The sequence below is a fragment of the Leucoraja erinacea genome, chromosome 9 (genome assembly GCF_028641065.1).
Source record: "Leucoraja erinacea ecotype New England chromosome 9, Leri_hhj_1, whole genome shotgun sequence".
Lineage (NCBI taxonomy): Eukaryota > Metazoa > Chordata > Chondrichthyes > Rajiformes > Rajidae > Leucoraja > Leucoraja erinaceus.
This window is the reverse complement of record NC_073385.1, coordinates 20,038,266-20,062,912: the sequence shown is the minus strand read 5'-3', so window position 1 is coordinate 20,062,912 and position 24,647 is coordinate 20,038,266. Positions and strand designations below refer to the sequence as shown.

The 24,647-nt window shown below is 49.6% G+C and overlaps 1 protein-coding gene across 1 annotated transcript in view; it reads left to right on the top strand.

The window, feature by feature from the left end:
- Positions 1–24,647, top strand: part of LOC129700594 (uncharacterized) — a 107,831-nt gene that overhangs the window by 63,912 nt on the left and 19,272 nt on the right. The window contains exons 33-41 of the mRNA XM_055641212.1: positions 2,001–2,183; positions 2,757–2,810; positions 6,965–7,132; positions 7,560–7,703; positions 9,989–10,132; positions 18,439–18,600; positions 19,841–19,956; positions 20,901–21,057; positions 24,064–24,192. Of these exons, the coding sequence (XP_055497187.1) occupies positions 2,001–2,183; positions 2,757–2,810; positions 6,965–7,132; positions 7,560–7,703; positions 9,989–10,132; positions 18,439–18,600; positions 19,841–19,956; positions 20,901–21,057; positions 24,064–24,192 (1,257 nt within the window). The remainder of the gene's footprint in view (positions 1–2,000; positions 2,184–2,756; positions 2,811–6,964; positions 7,133–7,559; positions 7,704–9,988; positions 10,133–18,438; positions 18,601–19,840; positions 19,957–20,900; positions 21,058–24,063; positions 24,193–24,647) is intronic.

The following is a 24,647-nucleotide window of genomic DNA, read 5'->3' as shown; positions in this document are numbered from 1 at the left end:
CTGTGATGCATCCTAACAGTTTGCTCTAGTCCATATCTATAAGTAACAGTTATAGAGGTGGGGACAATTACAACTTTTAAAAGACATTTGGATAGGAAGGGTTTGGAGGAATATGGGCCAAATGTAGGCCAATAGTACTGTCAATGGAACTGATGAGATATAATGCTGAGAACTCTATCACGCTCTATCATCCCCTTTGCTCTACCTATTGTACTTGACTTGATTGTATTTATGTATAGTTTTATCTGATCTGTTTGGATAGCATGCAAAACAAAACTTTTCATTGTACCTCTGCACACGTGACAATAATGAACTTAACCTAATGAGCGGGGTGCCACAGGAATCAGTGCTGGGCACGCACCTCCTTACAGTCTATGGAGGTGACTTTTGTGAAGGAAGTGAGAATGAATGAGTTCTGAAGTGAATCTTTGGTTCTTGACTCCACCAACATCGGGAACATTTTTCCTGCATCTATCCTGTTCAATCCTTCAAGGATTTTATATGCTTTGATAAGATCTCATCCTTCTAAATGCCAGTGACTACAAGCTCAGTCGACACATTCTTTCATCATATGTCAGTCCCGCCATCCCAGCAATTAACCTGGTACTCCCTCAATTACAATAATCTCCTTCCTCATATTAGGAGACCAAAATTGCACACACAGTCCAGGTGCGGTCTCACCAGGGCCCTGTACAACTGCAGTAGGACCTCCTTGCTCCTAAATCAAATCCTTTCGCAATGAAGGGCAATGTGCCATTAGCTTTCTTCAGCGTCCTGCACTCCCAAGGAGTAAAGTCCTAGCTTGACCAACCTCTCCCCGGTTCAGATGCCATTAAACAGGACCAGGTGCAGAGAAAATTTACACGGATGTTGCCAGGAATTGAGGGTCTGAGCTATGGGGATAGGCTGCATGTTATCCTTGTGACCACGTGGGTTTCCTGCGAGTGCTCTGCTTTCCTCACACATCTTAAAGACGTGCGCATTTGTACACCTGGAGTATTGTGTGCAGTTTTGATCTCCTAATTTGAGGAAGGACATTCTTGCTATTGAGGGAATGCAGCGTAAGTTCACCAGGTCAATTCCCGGGATAGCAGGACTGACATGTGATGAAAGAATGGGTCGACTTGGCTTGTAGTCACTGGCATTTAGAAGGATGAGAGGATATCTTATAGAAACATTTAAAATTCTTAAGGGATTGGACAGGCTAGATGCAGGAAATATGTTCTCGATGTTGGGGGGGGGGTTCCATAACCAGGGGTCACAATTTAAGAAAGGGGGGGGGGGGGGGGGGGGGGCAATTAGGACTGAGATGAGGAAAATACTTCTTCACCCAGAGAGTTGTGAATTTGTGGAATTCTCTACCACAGAAGGCAGTGGAGGCCAATTGACTGGATGTTATCAAGAGAGTTAGATTTAACTCTTAGGGTTAAAGGAATCAAGGGATATGGGGAAAAAGCAGGAACGGGGAATTGATTTTAGATGATCAGCCATGATCATATTCAATAGCGGCGCTGGCTGGAAGGGCTGAATGGCCTACTCCTGCACCTATTGTCTATGTTTCTATTAATTGGCCTCTGTAAATTGCCCCTAGTGTGTGGGTGAGGGGTAGAATCTGGGGGATTGATGGGAATGTGGGGAGAGCAGGAGGAATGGGGGTGATGGATTGATCCAAGAGCTGGCATAGAGCTGATGGGATGAACAATCAGCTGACAAGAAGGGGATGGATTAGAACATATTGGCTTTAAAAAGAGCTTCGATAGACTTGGATTATTTCCTCTGGGACAGCGGAGGTTGTGGGGAGACCTGACAGGAATATGTAAAATTATTAGAGGCAGAGACGGGGTAGACAGTGAGAACCTTTATCCCAGGATGGAAATATCAAAGACTGGAGGGCATAGTTTGAAGGTGAGAGGGGCAAAGTGTGAAGGAGATGTTTGGGGCAAGAATCTAGACGTGTGTGTGTGTGGGAGTGATCTAGGTAACACCTGCTGTCCCTACAGATCATAGCGGAGAACCTGGTGGAGATGAGGAAGGTGGCAGGCGTGTTGTCGAGTTACGAGCACTCGCTGACGTTACCGGAGCGGGCAGCGGGCACCGTGCAGGCTTTTGCCAGGCTGCCCCTGATCACCGGTCAGCTGGCCGAGCTGCAGCAGCTGACCTCGCGGCAGAGCGGCCTGTTGGAGGTACACGCCAGGCCGGGCACGGAAAACACATGCAGCACACACGGGATGGGCACGGAGTGCACACAGAGCCCACACAGGGTCGGCTTGGAGAGCACATGTAACGCTCATGGGATGGCACAGAGCGCACACGCAGCAAACACGGGATAGGGTCGGAGTGCTCAAGGAGCACATAGGATGATCATGGAGTGCACACAACAAAACGCTGATGGGGTATGGGCACAGCACACGCGATGGGCACGGACCGCACAGGAGGTGGACATGTAACACATACACGGCTGGGCATGGGACAGACATGGGTCGCATGCAGATGAGCACAGAGTGCACATGGAGAGGTCATGGTCAGCAAATGGGATGGTCACGGACAACACACAGGATGGGCACGGACTGAACATGCCCGCATACCAGATGGACGCAATTTACACAAAGAGTGGGCACTGACTGCACACGGGTTGGGCATGGAGCACACGCATCTGTGTTCGCCCTCATCGCCTCTGTAGCGTGTTCGTTTGTGTCCGCTCACCGTCAACACATGAAGATTGTTTAATTCAAAAGCTGGTTCTGTTTTTCCCACAGTCGCTGCTGGAAAAACTGCAGGAGTGTGACACGGAAACTGAGAGACTGCAGGAGGTAAGCATACGTGACATGGGTACTTGATACACACATGTACACACATCACACATGTGTTTATACGCACACTGAAATATATATCTATATGTGTGTGTGCATGTGTATATCCCTTGATTCCCTTAGCCATTACAGCTAAATCTAACTCTCTTGAACTCATCCAGTGAATTGGCCTCCACTGCCTTCTGTGGCAGAGAATTCCACAGATTCACAACTCTCTGGGTGAAATAGTTTTTTCTCATCTCAGTCCTAAATGGCCTGCTTCTTAAACTGTGACCCCTGGTTCTGGACTCCCTCAACATTGGTGACTTTTTTCCTGCATCCACCTTGTCCAATCCTCTAAGAATGTTATATGTTTCTATAAGAACCTCTCATCCTTCTAAATTCCAGCGAACCCTCTCCCATAATAGCAATAATGTCCTTCCTCAAATTAGGAGACCAAAACTGCACACAATACTCCAGGTGCAGTCTCACCAGGGCCCTGTACAACTGCAGTAGGACCTCCTTGCTCCTAAACTCAAATCCTCTTGCAATGAAGGCCAACATACCATTAGCTTTCTTCACTGCCTGCTGTACCTGCATGCTTACTTTCAGTGACTGATGTACAAGCACACCCAGGTCTTGTTGCACCTCCCCTTCTCCTAATCTGACACCATTCAGATAATAATCTGCCTTCCTGTTCTTGCCACCAAAGTGGATAACCTCACATTTATCCACATTATACTGCCATGCATCTGCCCACTCACCCAACCTATCCAAGTCACCCTACAGCCTCATAGCACCCTCCTCGCACCTCACACTGCCACCAGCTTTGTGTCATCCGCAAATTTAGAGATGTTACATTTAATTTCCTCGTCTAAATCGTTAATATATATTGTAAACAGCTGGGGTCCCAGCACCGAGCCTTGCGGCACCCCACTAGTCACTACCTGCCATTCTGAAAAGGACCCGTTAATTGCTTCCTGTCTGCCAACCAGTTCTCTATCCATGTCAATACCCTACCCCCAATACCATGTGCTCTAATTTTGCACACTACTCTCTTGTGTGGGACCTAGTCAGAAACTTTTTGAAATCCAGATACACCACATCCACTGGCTCTCCCTTGTCCATTCTACTTATTACATCCTCAAAAATTCCAGAAGATTAGTCAAGCATGATTTCCCCTTCATAAATCCATGCTGACTTTGACCAATCCTGCCCGTGTTTTCCAAATGCGCTGCTATAACATCTTTAATAATCGACCATTTAATAAGCATCTTCCCCACTACCGATGTAAGATAACTGATCTAGAATTCCCCGTTTTCTCTCTCCCTCCTTTCTTAAAAAGTGGAGTTACATTGGCTACCCTCCAGTCCACAGGAACTGATCCGGTCGAGAGAACATTGGAAAACGATCAAAGGAAAGAAAGGGACAAAGGACATTTATTGTCACATAAACCAATTGGTGCAGTGAAATTTGAGTTACCATGCAGCACACAAATAAGATAAACACAACACTATAGAATTTAACATTAAACATATAAACTGACCCCTGGTTCTGGACTCCCCCAACATCGGGAACTTTTGTCCTGCATCTACCCTGTCCAATCCTCTAACAATTTTATATGTTTCTATAAGATCTCCTCTCATCCTTCTAAATTCCAGCAAACCCACTCCCTCAATAGCAATAATGTCCTTTCTCAAATTAGGAGACCCAAATTACACACAATACTCCGGGTGCGGTCTCACCAGGGCCCAATGCATCCACGATTTCTAGGGCCACATCCTTGAGTACTCTGGGATGCAGATCATCAGGCCCTGGGGATTTATCTGCCTTCAGTCCCAGCAGTTTATGTAACACCATTTCCTGACTAATGTGGATTCCCTTCTGTTCCTCCCGCCCACCAGATCCTCGGTCCCCTAGTATTTCCGGGAGATTGTTTGTGTCTTCCTTCGTGAAGACAGAACCAAAGTACTTGTTTAACTGTTCTGCCATTTTCTTGTTTCGCATTATAAATTCTGCATATGGTGCACACACAGTGGAGCTCACACGCATGAATTTACATGTATGTCACACATGCAACAGACAAGCTCCGAAGCACACTAGGCTGTTCACATGTACAGCTCACTGATGCCAGCACAAACACACATTTGCATCTAAACCCCATACAGCAGCACGCATGTGGACATGCACACACATACATGCTCACCTGTGCAGACGCATGCATGCAGCATAGATACACATGCACTCTGCACACAGCAGCAGACGGAAAGACAAATTAATCCAATTTAAAGTGCGAGTTATGACACTCGGGGGCAACATTTTTACTCAGGAGGTAGTCTCTATCTGGGATGAGCAGTCAGAGGAAGCTGTAGAAACAGATACAATTATAGAACCATAGAAAATAGGTGCAGCAGTAGGCCATTCGGCCCTTTGAGCCTGCACCGCCATTCAATATGATCATGGCTGATCATCCAACTCAGTATTCTGTCCCTGCCTTCTCACCATACCCCCTGATCCCTTTAGCCACAAGGGCCACATCTAACTCCCTCTTAAATATAGCCAATGAACTGGCCTCAACTACCTTCTGTGGCAGAGAGTTCCAGAGATTCACCACTCTCTGTGTGAAAAATGTTTTTCTCATCTCGGTCCTAAAGGATTTCCCCTTTATCCTTAATTATGAATTTGAAAGACATTTTGGACAGATATACGGATAGGAAGTGTTTTGAGGGCTGTGTGCCAAGTGCAGGCAAATGGGAATAGCCCTGAATGCCAACTTTGCTGACATGGACAAAATGGGCTGAAGGGCCTGTTTCCCTGCTATACTTTGTGGATCTTTGTCGAGGAAAGCTATAGAGAGAGGTGGACATTGCCTGGTCCATCACACCTACTGGAATTGTTCCACCATAATGCTGAGAAACTATATTCCGGATGAGTATTTTTCACTTTGCACTACCTAGAGTCATACAGCATGGAAACAGGCCCTTCGGCCCAACTCGTCCATGCTGAGCAAGATGTCTCATCCACACTAGTCCCACGCATGTACTGTCCAAATGTCTTTTAAATGCTATTATAGTACTTGCCTCATCTACATGACAATAACAATCAATATCAAAAGGCTCTATAGAAGATGCTGCCTCAAGAAGACCCACACTACCCAGGCCACGCTCTCATCTTGCTGCTACCCTCGTGAAGAAGGTACAGGAGCCTGAGAACTGTGACTTCCAGGTTCAAGAACAGCTTCTTCTCAGCAACCAGAAGACTCTTGAACACTGCACAACTAACATCAACCCTACCTTAGCAACAAACCACTGTGGACTTTGTTTAGGCTGCACTACAAGTTATACTGTTTTGGTCTGCTTACCTACTATAACTGATATTATTGATTATTGTATTTCTATTTGTGTGTTGCTGCAGCAAGTGAGAATTTCACTGTTGTGTTCACATTGTATATGACAAATAAACTTGACACTTGACTCTAACACAAAGTGCAGAAAGAACTCAGTAGATCAGGCAGCATCTGTGGGGAGAATGGATAGACGACATTCCTTCCTCTATCTTCACAATTCGTAAACTTTCAATCATAAGGTCACAAGTGATAGGGGCAGAATTAAGCCATTCAGCCCATCAAGTCTACTCCACCATTCAATCATGGCTGATCTAACTCTCGCTCCTAACCTCATTCTCCTGCCTTCTCCCCATAACCTCTGACACCTGTATTAATCAAGAATCTATCTATCTCTGCCTTAAATATATCCACAGCCATCTGTGGCAATATTCCAAATGTAGCCTGACCAGTGCCTCAGCATTACATCTCTGTTTTTGTATACAAGCCCTCTTGAATTAAATGCTTTTGGCTCACACCTTCTGCCTTTTATCTCTGTCCAATCATCTGCCTATCAACCCCCCCCCCCCCCCCCCCCCCTTACCTGGGCTGGTATCCACATATTACCAGCCAGAATTTGTCCTGCCCCTCCCCTTTTCCAGCTTTCTCCTCCCCCCCCCCCCCCCCCCCCTACAATCAGTCTGAAGAAGGTTCCCAACTCGAAATGTCATCTGTCCATGTTCTCCACAGATGCTGCCTGACCCGCTGAGTTCCTCCAGCACTTTGTGTTTTGCTCAGGATTCCAGCATCTGCTGTTGCCCGTATCTCCTGACTCATTGACTCCCTGGTCCAGTTACAGGCTGGGAACATGGAGGACCAGCAGGAGAGGTTGGCCGTTGTGCATGAGCAGCGGGCAAGGCTGGTGAGAGACGCCCAGGAGGCACTGAACGAGGTGACTGCGACTTTCACAGATGGGCAGAGGTCACCCCCAGCCCATAGTGAGCAGCCCAGAGAGCCCGAGGTAAGTGACCTCCCGCAGAGGCAGGCGGAGTAGTGGTGTCGCTGTGCCTTCATGGATCAAGGTACTTGGTCCACGACATATCATTGGTAATATTAACACTAAGGAACTTGATACGCTCAATCATTTCCACTTTGCACCATTGATGCTGATTGTGGCATGTACTCCACCAATAACTAGCTCCTTCATCTTGCCAACATTGAGGGAGAGGTTGTTGTTCTGACACCATGTCACTAAGTTCCCTATCTCCTTCCTGTACTCCGTCTCGTCAGTGTTTGTGATACAACCCACCACAGTGGCGTCACCTGCAAACTTGGTTGATGGAGCTCGAGCCAGATGTGGCCGCAGGATGGTGCAGTTGGTCCCGTGCCAGAGGGTGAGGGGCTGCCGGTGGTGGTGGACGTGTAACGCAGAACTGCCTGTTTCTCAGTCCCCACAGCCAGCCACACTGCCTGGGAAGCTGACCTCACTACAGGAGCAGGATGAGGATGAGGATGAGTGCGAGGAGACCATGGAGCCACCAGAGGAATGCCACCCCTCAGCTCCACCTCAACCTCCACACGCAGAGCCACAGGTAACCAGCCCCTAACCCCTCTTGTCCCCGCTGCACAGATCCCCTCAGCCACAGTCTGCCACTCCAACCCCTCCCACCTGACATTGAAGTGGTCATTAATCTGGAAAAAGTCCAGAGAAGATTTAAAGAATGTTAGCAGGACTCGAGGGCCTGATTTATACAGAGAGGTTGGGTTGGCGAGACCTTTGTTCCTTGGAGCGCAGGAGGATGAGGGGCGAACTTATAGTTGTGTATAAAATCATGAAGGGGATAGATGGGGTGAATGCAGAGTTGTTTACACAGGATAGGGGAATTAAACAGAGGACATAGGTTTAAGGTGAGAGGAGAAAGATTTAATAGGAACCTAGGAGGCAACTTTTTCACACAGAGGGACGTGGGTGTACGGAACGAGCTGCCAGAGGAGGTAGTTGATGCAGGTACATGGATAGGAAAGGTTTAGAGTGATGTGGGTCAAACGCAGGCAATTGGGACGTATAGATGGGGCATGTCGGTCGGCATGGATGAGTTGTGTAGAGGGGCGGTTTCCGTCTGTGTGACTGACTCTCTGTGCTTTCCTCTGCTCCAACAACCCGCTCAGATCCCTGAACTGTTCCCGTAATCTTCTGAACCTCAATCGGGTCATTCTAGAGCAAACACTCTCACCCTGTCCAATCTCTCCCCAAATCTAGGCAACATCCCTGTCAATCTTCTCTTCCCATCCGGATTCTTGTTCATTCCCAAACCCCCTCTCCAACCCCTCGAGAGCAACAAAGGCTGTGAATGCACTGGAGAGGGTGCGGAGGATATTCACAGGAGGCTTTTCGTCCCCACCACAGGGTGCTGGGTCATGGAGTGACGGGTGCCTCCACACTCCAGGATGCTCTGTCAGGGGAACTGATCTCTCCCTGGAAACAGGCCTTTCGGCCCAACTGGTCCATGCTGAACAAGAGCGGTGAGGGCTCAGGTTTGTGAGGTTTAGGGCGACACAGTGGCGCAGCAGTAGAGTTGCTGCCTCACGGCACCAGAGACCCGGGTTTGATTCTGATTAAGGGTGCTGTCTGTCCGGAGTTTGTACATTCTCCCCGTGGCTGCGTGGATTTTCCCCGGGTGTTCTGGTTTCCTCCCACACTCCAAATGTGTACAGATTTGTAGGTGAATTGGCTTTGGTAAAAATTGCAATTTGTCCCTAGTGTGTGTAGGATAGTGTTAATATGCGGGGATTGCTGATCGGCGTGGACTCGGTGGGCCGCACGACCTGTTTCCACGCTATATCTCTAAACTAAACTAAACGAAAGTTAGAGAGGTGAGGGCACACTCACCCACCAATCACTGCTCACCTCTCACCCACCTATCACAGCTCCACTGTGACGTACCTGGCCAGGTGAGTGCTGACGGTTTCACTTCATTAACACTTGTGCTGACTTTATTCACTCGTCTTTCCTTTACTTGTCTCCCATTCCCCTCTTCCTCACACCCTTCCCCACTCCTCGCCTCTCTCTTACACACTCACACTCGCTCTCTTGCCTGCCCTCCTCCCCTCTGTCACCTCTCACAATCTCCCTCTCTTTCCCTTATTCCTACCCTCTCGCTCTCTTATACCACCTAATCATTCTTACCCTCTCACTCCCACGGTACCTCACTCCAAACGTGCTTCCCTGCCTCTCTCATCTCTGCCTGCCTCTCTCTCTCTCTCTCTGCTCTCTCTCTCTCTGCCTCTCTCTCACCCTCTGCCTCTCTCACCCTCTGCCTCTCTCACCCTCTGCCTCTCTCACCCTCTGCCTCTCTCACCCTCTGCCTCTCACCTTCTGCCTCTCTCACCCTCTGCCTCTCTCTTTCTCTCTCTCTCTGCCTCTCTCTCTCTTTCTGCCTCTCTCTGCCTCTCTCTCTCTCTGCCTCACTCTCACTCTCTGTTCTATCTGCCTCACTCTCTGCCTCTCTGTTCTCTGCCTCACTCTCTCTGCCTCTTCTCTGCCTCTCTCTCTCTCTGTCCCTCTCTGTCTCTGCCTCTCTCTCTCTCTGCCTCTCTCTCTCTCTCTCTCTCTGCCTCTCTCTCTCCTACTCTGTCTCTCTCTCTCTCTCTCTGCCTCTCTCTCTCTCCACATTATTTCCCACACAATACTTCACCCCAACCCTGCTCCATCCCTCATCCTCCACTGCTTCCCACTCCCTTCTTCACTCTCCCCTGCTATCCTCTCTTGCCCCTTTGCCTCCCTGCCCCCCTTTCTTTTCCCCTCTCCCCTGACCTCGCCCCTACCCACCCCCCCTGCCCTTCCCTCTCTCTCCTCCCCCCCCCCCAATGACCCCAGCAGAGTGTGGTGGGCCTCGATGTGTGCTGGGAGCGAGCAGCAGCCGTGGAGCGTGAGCTGGCCTCTGCCGGGGAGCGGCTGGGAGCCGGAGTGTGGAGCGCGGCCATGCATCACAACCTGCAGGACAGCCTGCTGCAGTCTCAGGTCAGACTCCATCCCCTCACCTCTCCTCTCCTCTCCCCTCCCCCACCCCTCACACACCCTCCCTTTACTCAGTGACCCTCATCCCCCCCCCCCCCTCCCTCCCATCCAGTTTGGAAACAGGCCTTTCTGCCAATTAACTTACAAACCTGCACGCTTTTGAGTGTGGGAGGAAACCGGAGCACCCGGAGAAAACCCACGTGGTCACGGGGAGAACATACAAACTCCGTACAGACAGCACCCGTAGTCAGGATTGAACTTGTATATCTGGTGCTGTAAGGCAGCAACTCTACCGCTGTGCCACCGTGCTGCCATGTCATACTGTACGAGGTGTGAGTCTGATGCTGCTGGGTGAGTCTGGTGGACAGCCCCCAGCAGTGTGTGGGTCAGTCGTGTGATCTGTACCAATCCGCTGCCTGGTGAACCAGCCTGGTGAACCAACCTGACAGAACCGGGATGTCTGGTTGGATCTACGCATCCGCTGGGCGCTCGTGGCTGGAATAACCTGTTCCAAAAGCTGCACGGCGGGGAGAGGAGTTAATGTTTAAACAAATTCAGGTTAAACCAGTCCTCATCTGTAGCCCCAGGTTACCAATGTATTCCAGGAAGTATAATCATGTGACAGTATCTTATCTAAAGCTTAGGTTATTTTCGTGCCTGCTATCACAATTTAAATGATGAAGGTACCGTACCGCTAATGAAACACTTCACCTTATTATCATTTTACTAATTCATTCATACAAGTGTCATTGTTTAATGTAAATAAGTGTGAGGTGTTGCACTTTGTGAAGTTAAACTAGGCCAGAACCTTCAATGTGAAAGGTAAGGCCCTGGCCACTGTTTAGGTTTATTGTCCGCAATGGGGTAGAGGTGAATCGGACAGTACCCTAGCTTATGGAAGGACCGTTCAGAAGCCTGATAACAGAGGGGAAGAAGCTGTTCCTGAGTGGTGGTGCGCGTTTTCAAGCTTCTATACCTTCTGCCAGATGGGAGCGGAGAGAAGAAGGAATGACCGGGGTGGGACAAGTAGGTATGTTACAAAACCTACCTGAATCGTCATTAGGAATCTGCCCTCAGCCAGGCCCGCGATTTTGGCGCTGTTTGGAGGGGGCGGGTTTAAAACGCGATTTTTACTAGGCTGTACTAATCGCACATGTTCAGCCTAGTAAATCATTAACGAAAAATCGCTGCAAGACCCGGTCGCAAAAGGTATTATTAGTTTTATAGGCCTCGATAATATAGTTCTAATAGTTTTAAAATTACTGTTTCATCTCGCAACCTCTCGCAGCCCCAGGGTTTTATAGAGCAAACAATTAAAGGTATGTACCTTATTTTTACATTAAATGGGGCATATATATAACCCTATATATCAAATTATCTATAACGAATAGCTCATTTTGGGCTTTTTATATCCCGCAGTATTTTTCTCGGCACTTGAGGGCACTAATCCAGCGCTATGTCAACGTTCTAAACCGGCGCGTTCCACATGAACCCACTAGAAAGACGATTTAAATGGGCATTTATTTACAGCAATTGAACACTAAATTCCTTCCATTTGGCCTATAAATTAATGTAAATTAGATATAAAAATCATGTTATATTGTGAATTATTTGTGAATAATCTTTGGACACTTAGGCTATTTAAAAATGTTAATCTTTCCTTAAGAAATGGGCGTTTGATTATCCAAGATCACAGCTTTTTTGTAATGTCCATTGAAAATCAATAGGGAACAAGATGCTAATTTCCGAGTATGAAAATGGTCATAACTTTTTTAATACTTGAGATATGAAAGTGAATTTGGTGTCAAATTAAACTTATTGTTATGCTTTATCTGATGGGATAAATTGCAGACTTGATTTTTTAAATCTCAAAATTTTGTAACATTGCTAGGACAAGTGTTTGATTATCTTGGCTGCTTTCCCAAGGCAGCGTGAAGTGTAGATGGGGTCGATGATGGGGAGGCTGGTCTGTCTGGTGGCTCGAAGGGCCGAATGGCCTACTCCTGCACCTATTATCTGATGGACTGGGCTATTTCTATAACTGCAATTTCTCGTGGTCTTGAGCATTTGGGCTGTTCCCAAACCAAGCTGTGATGCAACCCGACAGTATGTTTTCTATGGTGCATCTGTAGAAGTTTGGAAGAGTCACTGCAGACATGCCAAATGTCCTGCTTATGTGGAGTTTGCACGGTATCCCTATGACTGCTAAGATTCCTCTGGGTGCTTTGGTTTCCTTCCACATCCCAAAGACATGCGGGTTTGTAGGTTAATTGGCCCTCTGTAAATTGCCCCTAGTGTATAGGGTGGATGAGAAAAGTGGGATAACATAGAATTAGTGTGAACGGGTAATCGCTGGTCAACGTGCACTCTGCAGGCCGAAGGGCCTGTTTCCATGCTGTAGCTCTAAACTAAACGTTAAACTAATAGAATCAATTGGCTCTTGCCCTGCGCTGCTGCCAGCTCATAGATTCTGGGAAAAGTATGACAGATGATCAGAAAAACATCATGTTCTTATTGAGTTCATTTCCTCTGCCTGCCTTTGTACAAGTGGTTGTTAGTGTAATTGGTGCAGGTCTAATTCACTCATTCAGATGCAAAGGCTGCTGTCAGCTGGAGATGGAGATGGGTTGTGCAGTAATCTTCGCCTGGTAATTGTCTCACTGGGAGAACGGCAGGTGGGTGCCAAGAAAGGAGAGAGTCACCAGGTTTGTGCAAAGAGAACATGATGTTGCCTGGTTATTATCTCATGTTTGAAGGTGACGCAAGGCAGAGGGAGATGTAACATCTCATTGATTAACTCTCTCTCCCGTACTCACACACTTCCCCTGAGTCACAGAACAATCCCACACCAGGAGACAACGTGTAGTACTGAGGGAGTGCCGCGCTTTGGGGGGGGGGGGGGGGGGGGTGATGTGGGGTGCTGCGCTGGGAGTTGGGGGGTGTGGGAGTGAGGGGTGCCGCACTGTGGTGGGGGGGGGGGGGGGGTGAGGGAGTGCCACAATGTGGGGGGTGAGGGAGTGCCGCACTGTGTGGGGTGGGGGGGAGAGGGAGTGCCGCACTGTGGGGGGGGTGGGGGTGAGGGAGTGCCGCGTGTGTGGGGTTGTGAGGGAGTGCCGTACGCACTGTGGGGGGGGTGGGGGGTGGTGGGAGTGCAGCACTGTGGGGGGGGGGGTGAGGGAGTGCAGCACTGTGGGGGGGTGAGGGAGGGCCGCGGTGTGGAGGTGAGGGAGTGCCGTACTGTGGGGGGAGGTTAATTGGCCCTCTTAATTGCTGCTAGTGCCTAGGGAATGGATGAGAAAGTGGGATAACATTAAACTAGTATGAATGGGTGACATAGACTAGTATGCTGGTTGGCATAGACTCAGTGGGCCAAAGGGCCTGTTTTTGTGCTGTATCTCTAAGCTGAACTATATGTGTCAGCCAGTTCAGGCACAGCTCAATCCCATGCACAACCAGAAGGAAATGATCAGACACGGTATTGATAGATACCCCCTTCTTCTCGCTCTCCCCCATTGTCTACTATTGCCACCTATATCCCTTCCTCTGGCTTCACAATGCACTACTCTACTCTCTCTATCTTACACGTTTTGCCTTTTCATCTTGGCCATCTGTCAATCACCCCTCCTCTACAACCACCCCTGTATCTACATATCACTTGTCACCCACATCTCTCTTCTAGCTTTCTCCTCCCAACTCCATCAGTCTGAAGATGGGACCCGACTCTAAACATCACATTTCCATTTCTGCAGAGATGCTGCCTGACCCGCTGAGTTACTGCAGCACTTTGTGTTTATTTTTGCATTTATGTCCAATTCTTTTATATATATATATCACAAACAGCAGAGGTCCAAGATCCTTGTGGAACTCCACTGGTCACAGACCTCCAGCCTGAATATTGTCCCTCTCACCACAACCCTGTGTCTTCTATCAGTTAGCCAGTTCTGAATCAAGTCACTGTTCATCTCGATGAAATCCTTCTGGATCAGCCTACCATGGGGGGCTTTATCAAATGCCTTACTAAATCCACGTAGACCTCATCCACCGCCCCACCCTCATTCATCTCCTTTGTCAACAACTCAATCAAGTTAATAAGACACCATCTGCCATGTACAATGTCATGCTGACTGTCCCTAACCTATCTTCTTCCAAATGGGAATAAATCCTATCCGAAACAATCCTCACCAATAGTTTCCCTACCATAGACATGACTGGAGCATAATTCCTTGGATTATCTCTACTTCCCTTCTTAAAATAAAGAAACAGCTTAAACTGCTCTCAAATCTTCTGGGTGCTTGCCTGTAGCTGAGCACCGGCTCCCCTCAAGGCTGTGTGCTCAGCCCGCTGTTGTTCACACTGTTCACACATGACTGTGCTGCCAGATTCAGGGACAATAAGATCATAAAATTTGCGGATGCCACAACAGTGGTGGGACTCATCAGCAGATGACGAAACAATGTACAGGGAGGAAGTAAAACAACTGGTGCGGCAACAACAATCTAGCATTAAATGTCGACAAAACAAAAAAGATGGTTGTCGACTTCAGGAGGGTGCAGCCAAAACACACACCCCTCAACATCAGTGGCACCACAGTGGAGAGAGTGGAGAGTATTAAGTTCCTCGGAGTGCAAATTACAGACAGTCTCACCTATTCCAGGAACACCACTGGGACCGTCAAACGGGCCCATCAGCGACTGCACTTACTGAGGAAACTCAAACAGGCCTCACTCCCCACCAACATCCTCAGGACTTTCTACAGGGGCACGGTGGAGTCTGTACTCACGTACTGCATAAACACGTGGTACTCCAACTGCAACTGCTCAGACAGGAAGGCTCTGCAGAGGGTAGTGAGGGGAGCAGAGAGGATCATTGGCGTCTCCCTACCCTCGGTACAAGAACTGTTCCAGAGCCGCTGTCTGAAAAAAGCTCTGAGTATAGCTAAGGACAAACTGCACCCCCTCCACACACACCTGGATCTCCTGGCATCAGGCAAGAGATACCGTAGCATCAAAGCCCGGACTACAAGACTGCTAAACAGCTTCCTGCCACAGGCTGTGAGGCTGCTAGAGTCAAGAGAGAGTCAATTTAATTGTCATTTGGACCCCTTGAGGTCCAAACGAAATGCCGTTTCTGCAGCCATACATTACAAACAAATAGACCCAAGACACAACATAATTAACATAAACATCCATCACATCGCTGTGATGGAAGGCCAAAAAAACTTATCTCTCCACTGCACTCTCCCCCCCCCCGATGTCAGAGTCAAAGTCAAGTCAACTGTACAGTCACTGTACACACAGTCACCTGATTCTGCGGCTTTGCACTGACATTTTAATAACTCTGGCACTGGCCACTCAAATCAGCTGCCCTGGACATTTTAATGATTGGTTTTACTGTATTTTAATGTTGTATTGTATTGTATTCAAATTTATTGTCATTGTCTCAATTTGAGACAACGAAATGAATTTCCCTTACAGGCAGTATCATAAAAAAATCACCAAAAAAATAAATAAATAATAAAACATATTAAAAATAAAATTGAAATTGAATTTAAAAAAAGCACAAACACAGAAAGTCCACGACACAACATAACATAAATGGCACCAAGGTGAGGAAGGCACCATAGTCCAGCCAGCCTCCCCTCCGTGTTCATCTGTGGTCGGGGCCTTCCGAGCACCCACAGTCGCCGCCCCGGGTGGCCCGATGTTCAGGCCCTCACGCCGGGCTGGTGGAACGCCGACGCCGAACCCCGACGGTGAGCATCCTCCTCCTCAGCGGCCCGGACCTCCTGATCAGCCGCCTCCCGCTGCCGGAGTCTGCAGCTCCTGAGTCCGCAGGCCGAGCCGGGCAGAGTCACAGGACCCCGCGCTGTCCATCAGCGCCGCCCGCGTTGGGAGCTCCGCAAACCGCAGCTCCAGGATGTCGGTGCAGCAGGTCCAGCACTCCGGGCTCCAGACGGCGACCCCCGGTAAGGCATCGCCAGCCCCGCGATGTTTCAGCGCTGTCCCGCCGCTGCTGGAGCTCCGGTCGATCCCGGCAGGAAGGCCGCGCCAATCCAGGTAGGTAGGGGAGGGGGGAGGGGGGGGGGGCGAGGACGCGACTCGAATAATAGTCGCGTCCTCACCAGGAATCGGCTGAAGGACGGTATCCCCCGCACCGTGCCCTCTTCCCCCACATAGAAACACCAAAAAAACACACTTTTACATAACTAAATAAACAAAACAAAAAAAAAAAGATACCGGGCTGTAGGTGGAGGCTGCTGGCACCAGCGCCACCGGAAGTACAACACTTTGATTTGAGAAGGCCTTCATCAAGACTCGCACAATCTCCTCTCTTGTTGCTGTTGTACCTGCTTTTAACTATACTGTTTCATCAGGGACTGGATTGTTTTTTATTGTTATTATGTGTGAAATGTTTTAAGTTTCATGTGCAATGCTCCGGTATTCCCTGGGATACGTCTTCTCATTTTGCACTGCAACTGTTGCTTTGCAAGATGACAATAAAGGTTGATTTGATTTGATTTGAGAAGGCCTTCATCAAGACTCGCACAATCTCCTCTCTTGTCTTTCTCAATAACCTCGGGATTTATTGCAGTATAATGTGGATAAATGTGAGGTTATCCATTTTGGTGGCAAAAACGGGAAAGCAGACTATTATCTAAATGGTGGCCGATTGGGAAAGGGGGAGATGCAGCGAGACCTGGGTGTCATGGTACACCCAGTCATTGAAGGTAGGCATGCAGGTGCAGCAGGCAGTAAAGAAAGCGAATGGTATGTTAGCTTTCATTGCAAAAGGATTTGAGTATAGGAGCAGGGAGGTTCTACTGCAGTTGTACAGGGTCTTGGTGAGACCACACCTGGAGTATTGCGTACAGTTTTTGGTCTCCAAATCTGAGGAAGGACATTATTGCCATAGAGGGAGTGCAGAGACCGTTCACCAGACTGATTCCTGGGATGTCAGGTCTGTCTTATGAAGAAAGACTGGATAGACTTGGTTTATACTCTCTAGAATTTAGGAGATTGAGATAGGATCTTATAGAAACTTACAGACTTCTTGGGGGGTTGGACAGGCTAGATGCAGGAAGATTGTTCCCGATGTTAGGGAAGTCCAGGACAAGGGGTCCACAGCTTAAGGATAAGGGGGAAATCCTTTAAAAACCGAGATGAGAAAGAACTTTTTTCACACAGAGAGTGGTGAATCTCTGGAACTCTCTGCCACAGAGGGTAGTTGAGGCCAGTTCATTGGCTATATTTAAGAGGGAGTTAGATGTGGCCCTTGTGGCTAAGGGGATCAGGGGGTATGGAGAGAAGGCAGGTACGGGATACTGAGTTGGATGATCAGCCATGATCATATTGAATGGCGGTTCAGGCTCGAAGGGCCGAATGGCCTACTCCTGCACCTAATTTCTATGTTTCTATGTTTATCTCACAGCGCAGTGACACAGTGGTAGAGTTGCTGCCTCACAGCGCCAGAGACGCGGGTTCAATCCTGATTAAGGGGTGCTGTATGTTGTATGGAATTTGTATGTTCTCAATGTGACTGCGTGAGTTATCTCTGGGTACTCCGGTTTCCTCCCATATCACAACGACTTGCTGCTTTGTAGGTTAATTGGCTTCTGTAAATTGTAAAATAGTCCCTGGTGTGTAGGATGGAACTAGTGTATGGGGTGATCACTAGTTGGTACGGACCTAGTGGGCCAAAGGGCCTGTTTGCGCGCTGTATCTCTATATTCTAAAATCTAAAATGCCATCACGTGCAGGGGATTGATCCACTTTAACGCTCTTCTAGAGCCCCAGAATCTCGTCCTCCTTCCTCTCAAACTGCCCTTGCTTATTAGTGTTCTCCACGCTGATAGAAACTTAGAAATTAGGTGCAGGAGTAGGCCATTCGGCCCTTCGAGCCTGCACCGCCATTCAATATGATCATGGCTGATCACCCAACTCAGTATCCCGTACCTGCCTTCTCTCCATACCCTCTGATCCCCTTTGCCACAAGGGCCACATCTAACTCCCTCTTAAATATAGCCAATGAACTGGCCTCGACTACCCTCTGTGGCAGAGAGTTCCAGAGATTCACCACTCTCTGTGTGAAAAAAGTTCTTCTCATCTCGGTTTTAAAGGATTTCCCCCTTATCCTTAAGTTGTGACCCCTTGTCCTGGACTTCCCCATCTTACTGATCTTACTGTCCTGACCCTGTCCTCGACCTTGGACACCACTGGGCTGTTAACGTCTCTGGGTGTAAATGTTGCTGGTGTGTTGTGGTCACTATGGTGCCGCCGGCCCTGGTAACGAGACTCTGCCCTTCCCCGCAGACCGCGCTGACAGAGATTGAGGAACGCCTGGTGTGCCTGACGGGGATGGGCCTGGAGCAGGGGGGTCCCGAGCTGGAGGCACTGTCTCAACGCCTCGGCTCCCTGAGGGGCTCCCTCACACAGCTTCGCGCCCGGCTAGAGATGGGGAAACCCACGGCTGAGGTACGTCTCCCCCGACAGACCGACCGACCTCCCCAGTCCCGCTCACGTACTCATCCCTCACCTCCACCCGGTTTATGGAGGGGACCTCACGGCTGAGGTACGCCTCCCTGACGGACCCACCTCCCCAGCCCCGCTCACATCCTCATCTCCTACTTCCACCCGGCTTGTGGGGAGGACCCCCGACACACTTCCCCAGCCCCCCAGCTCGCTCACTCCCCACGCACCACCAGCCTGCTCACACTCCCCCCGACCGGCAAGTTCACACTATACCCCACACCGCCCCAGCCCCTCACACTCCCCCTCCCCTCCTGCCCGGCTGGAGGAGGTAGACCCTGCGGCTGAGGTACGTTCCCCCAACAGACCGCTCCGGCCCCTGGTACGGGACTTTATTTGTCACATGTACCGAGCTAGAGTGCAATTCATTTAACATAGAAACATAGAAAATAGGTGCAGCAGTAGGCCATTCGGCCCTTTGAGCCTGCACCGCCATTCAATATGATCATGGCTAATCATCCAACTCAGTATTCTGTACCTGCCTTCTCTCCATACCTGATCCTGCCTTCGCTCCTCCCTGATCCCTTTAGCCACAAGGGCCACATCTAACTCCCTCTTAAATATAGCCAATGAACTGGCCTCAACTACCTTCTGTGACAGAGAATTCCACATATTCACCACTCTCTGTGTGAAAAATGTTTTTCTCATCTCAGTCCTAAAAGACTTTCCCCTTATCCTTAAACTGTGACCCCTTGTTCTGAACTTCTCCAACATCGGGAACAATCTTCCTGCATCTAGCCTGTCCAACCCCTTAAGAATTTTGTAAGTTTCTGTAAGATCCCCCCTCAATCTTCTAAATTCTAGCGAGTACAAGCCAAGTCTATCCAGTCTTTCTTCATATGAAAGTCCTGACATCCCAGGAATCAGTCTGATGAACGTCTCACTATACATAAGCACTTGGAGACCTATTAGATAAACATCTCAGATACAGAACACGTGTACAGCAGTAGTACTCTCACACTCCTCATCATCATCATACAGTCACCAGATATAATATCCAGATGTGATCTCCAGGTGTCACTTCCAGATGTGGAGGTCCAATTGAGTGATTTCCAGATGTGGAGGTGGAAGTGGGCAATCTCCAGGTGTAGGGTTCCCGGTGTGATATCCAGATGTGGCCTCAATGATTTCCAGATGTGTTGTGGTATAATGTCCAGATGTTAATGCCTCTGGGTGTGGTTTGCAGGAGCTGTCCCAGTTGTGCCCCACCAAGGAGGTGGCCCAGCAGACAGAGATGATGTGGCCTTCAGACCAGCCACGTGCTCCTGATGATAGCAGGATCCCAGCAGAAGCCCCCACAAGGTATTGACAACCCCTCACTGGTGGGTGGGGAAGGTGGGTAAAGGCCACCCTGTCGTGGGATTTGTCCCTCAATCACACCTAATACAGCACAAACAGGCCCTCAGCCCTCCTTGTCCATGGCATCCTGGGCTCGACCCACCTACCCACGTTCTCCACATCCCGCCAAACCTTTCCTGTCCATCTACCTGTACAGGTGTCTTTTAAATGTTGTTATAGACCCTGCTTCAATGACCTCTTCTGGAAGCTCCTTTCCATATACCCACTACCCTCTGTGTGGAAAGGTTGCCCCTCAGGTCCCCCCTCACCTTAACCCTATGTCATCTGGTCCTCGATTCCCCTACCGTGGGCAAGAAACTGTGTATTTACCCAATCTATTCTCCTCATGATTTTATACACGACTATAAGATCACCCCTCATCCTCCTGCACTCCAAGGAATAGAGTCCTAACCTGTCCAACCACTCCCTGTAGCTCAGGCCCTTGAGTCCCGGCAACATCCTCGTGAATCTTCTGGGCCTCGGAAAGCTCCTGGTGCAGATTGACACAGACAGATTCCCTGTGAGATTGGGGTGGGGGAATGTCAGGAAAGTGGTAGAGTGGGGAGAATTGGAAGGAGGGAGGGGGGGGTGTGAAGGATTGGGGGGAGGGGGGAGGTGGGCAGAATTGTGGTAGGGAGGGAGGAGGGGGGAAGGGAGGGGTTGATGGTGTGCAAGGGAGGGAGGGGGGGGATTGGGAATTGCAGGGCAGGGGGTTGAGGGGGGGGAGCAGGAGGGGTGGGGGGAGTGGTGGGAGGGAGTGGGAATTGGGGGCAGAAGGCAGGAGGGAGGGGGAATTGAGGGAGGAGGTTTGGTGGATCGGGGGAGGCGGTTTGGGGGCAGGAGGCCAGGAGGGAGGGGGTTTAGGGGAGGGCTGCAGGGGATGAGACTGACGTGTGTGACTGACCCAGGGACGTGTACCGGCCAGTAGTGGGGACCCCAGCAGACCCGGTCCCGGGGCCCACGCTCCAACGTCAGATCCTGGACTGCTGGCAACAACTCCAGCAGGAGACCCAGGGCCTTCAGAAGCTTCTGGAAGATTCTCTTCAGCAAGGCCCAGAGCCCCAGGTCAGTAGCCCCTACACAGTTCGACACAGTCTGCCCTCTGAACTCCGGCTAGAGTTGTGATATCCAAACCAGTTGTGATATCCAAACCAAATGCTTTCTACGGCACATCTGTAGATGTTGTTGATGGTTGTTGGGGACATGCGGTACTTCCTCATCCTTCGAACCCTCTTTAACCCCCCCCCCCCCATTCTCACTTCCTCTTGCATTCCTCACCCCCTACCTCCCACCACCTCTCACCCTCACAACCCCTTAGCACTCCCTCATCCCTTCCCGTTCACTCCTCTCTCCACTCCTCCACTCCTCCTCTCCCTCACCACTCATTAATCCCCTTCCTCTGTCTATTCTCTCCCTCATCCCCTTCCCTCCCTCCCCTTCCACACGGACATTCTTGCTATTGAGGGAGTGCAGCGTTGGTTTACAAGGTTAATTCCCGGGATGGCGGGACTCTCATATGCTGAGAGAATGGAGCAGCTGGGCTTGTACACTCTGGAGTTTAGAAGGATGAGAGGTACCTATTGAAACATATATAAGATTAAGAGTTTGGACCCTCATGTTCCCCTTCCCTCCAGGGGCCCCCTTCCACGGAGACGGACATTCTTGCTATTGAGTTGGAGTCTGTGGAATTCTCGTCTCAGAGGGCTGTTACAAGATAGCTTAGATAGAGCTAGATATCTTAAAGATAGAGGAGTCAGGGGATATGGGGAGAAGGCAGGAACGGGGTACTGATTGGGGATGATCAGCCATGATCACATTGAATGGCGGTGCTGGCTCAGGGCCGAATGGCCTACTCCTTCACCTATTGTCTATTGTCTATTCCCTCTCACCACAAGAAGGACTAAGTCAAGAGTTGACTTGTACCTATAACAGCACAATGCAACAGTCTGATGGAGGGTCCCGAGCCGCAACATCACCTATCCATGATTTCCACAGATGATTCCTGACCCGCTGAGTTACTCCAGCACTTTGTGGGTTTTTTGCAAACCAGCATGTGCAGTTCCTTGTGTCTCCTTGTAGCCAGAGGCTTTAGCAGCAGCTGGAGGAGGTTTGGTCGGAGACTGTGAGGTGATGGTACTGTGGATCTACGAGAGAGGGAGCTCTGTCCCAAGGAATAATCCTGGATGGGTGGAGAACTTGCAGACTAACATCCTACACTATGTTGGCTCCATGCCTCAGGAGCTCTGCAGCGACCTCGAAGATTCACTGGTCTTCTCTCCCATTCCCCGTAATCTTTCTCTTCAGCTGATATTTCCTGACTAGCCATTCCGCCCACCACCGCTGTTCAAGCTTCATCTGTGAACATATAACAGAACCAGTGCAGAGAAGGGTCCCGACCCGAAACATCACCTATCCATGTTCTCCAGAAATACTACCTGACCCGCTGAGTTACACCAGTACTTTGTGTCATATTTTTGAAAACCAGCATCTGCAGTTCCTTGTTTCTACACAACATTACAGCACAGGCCCTTTGGCCCACAATGACCGTGACAGACATGATGCAAAGTTAAACTAGTCTCTGCCTGCACGTGATCTAGGCAGAGGAGACTATCCCTCCATTCCCTACATATCCATCTGCCGATCCAATAGTCCCTGAAAACCACCCAATAGTCCCTGAAAACCACAATCGTATCTGCCTCCACCACCACCCCAGGCAGCGCGTTCCAGGCACCCACCACCCTCAGTGTAAAAACTTTGCCCTGCACATCTTTAAAGTTTGCCCCTTTCACCTTCAAGCTATGCCACAGTCTTTGACATTTCCAAGATGGGAAACAGTTGACTGTCCACCCTATCTACACCCTCGTCATTTGATGTTTCAGGTATCCCCATAACCTCTGGCATTCCAGACAAAATAATCCAGGTCCGTCCAGCCTCTCCTTATAGTTTATACCTTCTAATGCAGCATTGTAAAACTAGAGGGCACAGGCTTAAGATGAGAGGAGAGAGATTTAAGAATTCCTCAGACGCTCGTCCATTTCTGGAATGAGCTGCCAGAGAAAGTGAGAGAAGCGGTACAATTACAACTTTGAATGGACATTTGGACATACAGTACGTCAAGTCAAGTCAAGTCAAGAGTGTTTTATTGTCATGTGTCCCAGATAGGACAATGCTGCTTGCTGCAGCACAACAGAATATGTAAACATAGTACATAACGGGAGAAATAAAAAGCTCAGTGTGTGTATATATATACACATGCACATATACTCAATAAATGAACAAATATAGTGCAATAATAATAATAGTCTGTTATCAGTCTGAAGAAGGGTTTCGGCTCGAAACGTCGCCTATTTCCTTCGCTCCATAGATGCTGCTTCACCCGCTGAGTTTCTCCAGCAATTTTATGTACCAATAGTCTGTTATAGTTCAGAGCTTATTTGTTGGCATGTTTATTAGCCTGATGGCTGTAGGGAAGAAGCTGTTCCTGAACCTGGTTGTTCCAGATTTCAAGCTCCTGTACCTTCTTCCCGATGGCAATGGAGAAATGCGTATGTGGCCAGGATGGTGTGGGTCTTTGATGATGTTGGCCGCTTTTTTGAGGCAGTGACTACGATAGATCCCTTCGATGGTGGGGAGGTCAAAGCCTGTGATGGACAGGGCAATGGTCACAACTTTCTGCAGTCTTTTCCGCTCCTGGATGTTCAAGTTGCGGAACCAGGTTATGATGCAGCCAGTCAGTATGCTCTCAACTTGCCCTGTAGAAGTTCAAGAGAATCCTCTTTGACATACCGAATCTCCGTAATCTTCTCAGGAAATATGGGCCAAATGCAAGCAAATGGAACTAGCCCAGTATGGCATTGAAAAGGTGGGCTGAAGGGCCTGTGTCTGCGCTGGACAGCGCCAAGATGCTATTAGCCTTGTCCCTCAAACAAACGGTAACATCTGGGTGCTTGCCTGCAGCAGCTGGCCAGCTGTGCGCCAGGCCAGGTAGAGAGATTGTGTTGGCCGGGACGCTGCAGGCTGGCAGGGATACACATGCCCTTTTGTGCTAAACAGTCTGCAATGTTTCTACAGGTGTTCGTCACAGCTAGGGAGCCGAGCTGTGTCTTGCGACCCGCTCCAGATGTGGAGGAGCTCAGCATGTGGATGGCACAGCTGAGAGAGCAAGGGCAAAGCGCTGCGCTGCTCGCGGGCCAAACAGAGGTGAGGAGGACAGGCGGGAAGAGGAGACATGGAGGGGTAGGAGACGGGGGCCTCCATCTCTCTCCCCTCTCTCTCCTCCCTCTCTCCTCTCTCCCCTCTCTTCTCTTTTCCCTCCCTTCCCTCTCTTCTCTCCCCCCTCTCTTCTCTCCCCCCTCTCTTCTCTCCCCCCTCTCTCTCTCTCCCCCTCTCTTCTCTCCCCCTCTCTCTCTCTCCCCCCTCTCTTCTCCCCCCCTCTCTCCCCTCTCCCCCCCTCTCTTCTCTCCCCCCTCTCTTTCTCCCCCCCTCTCTTCTCTCCCCCTCTCTTCTCTCCCCCCCCCCCCCTTCTCTCTCCCCCCCTCTCTTCTCTCCCCCTCTCTTCTCTCCCCCCTCTCTTCTCTCCCCCCCCTCCTCCACTCTTCCCTCTCCACTCTTCCCTCTCCACTCTTCCCTCTCCACTCTCCCCTCTCCACTCTCTA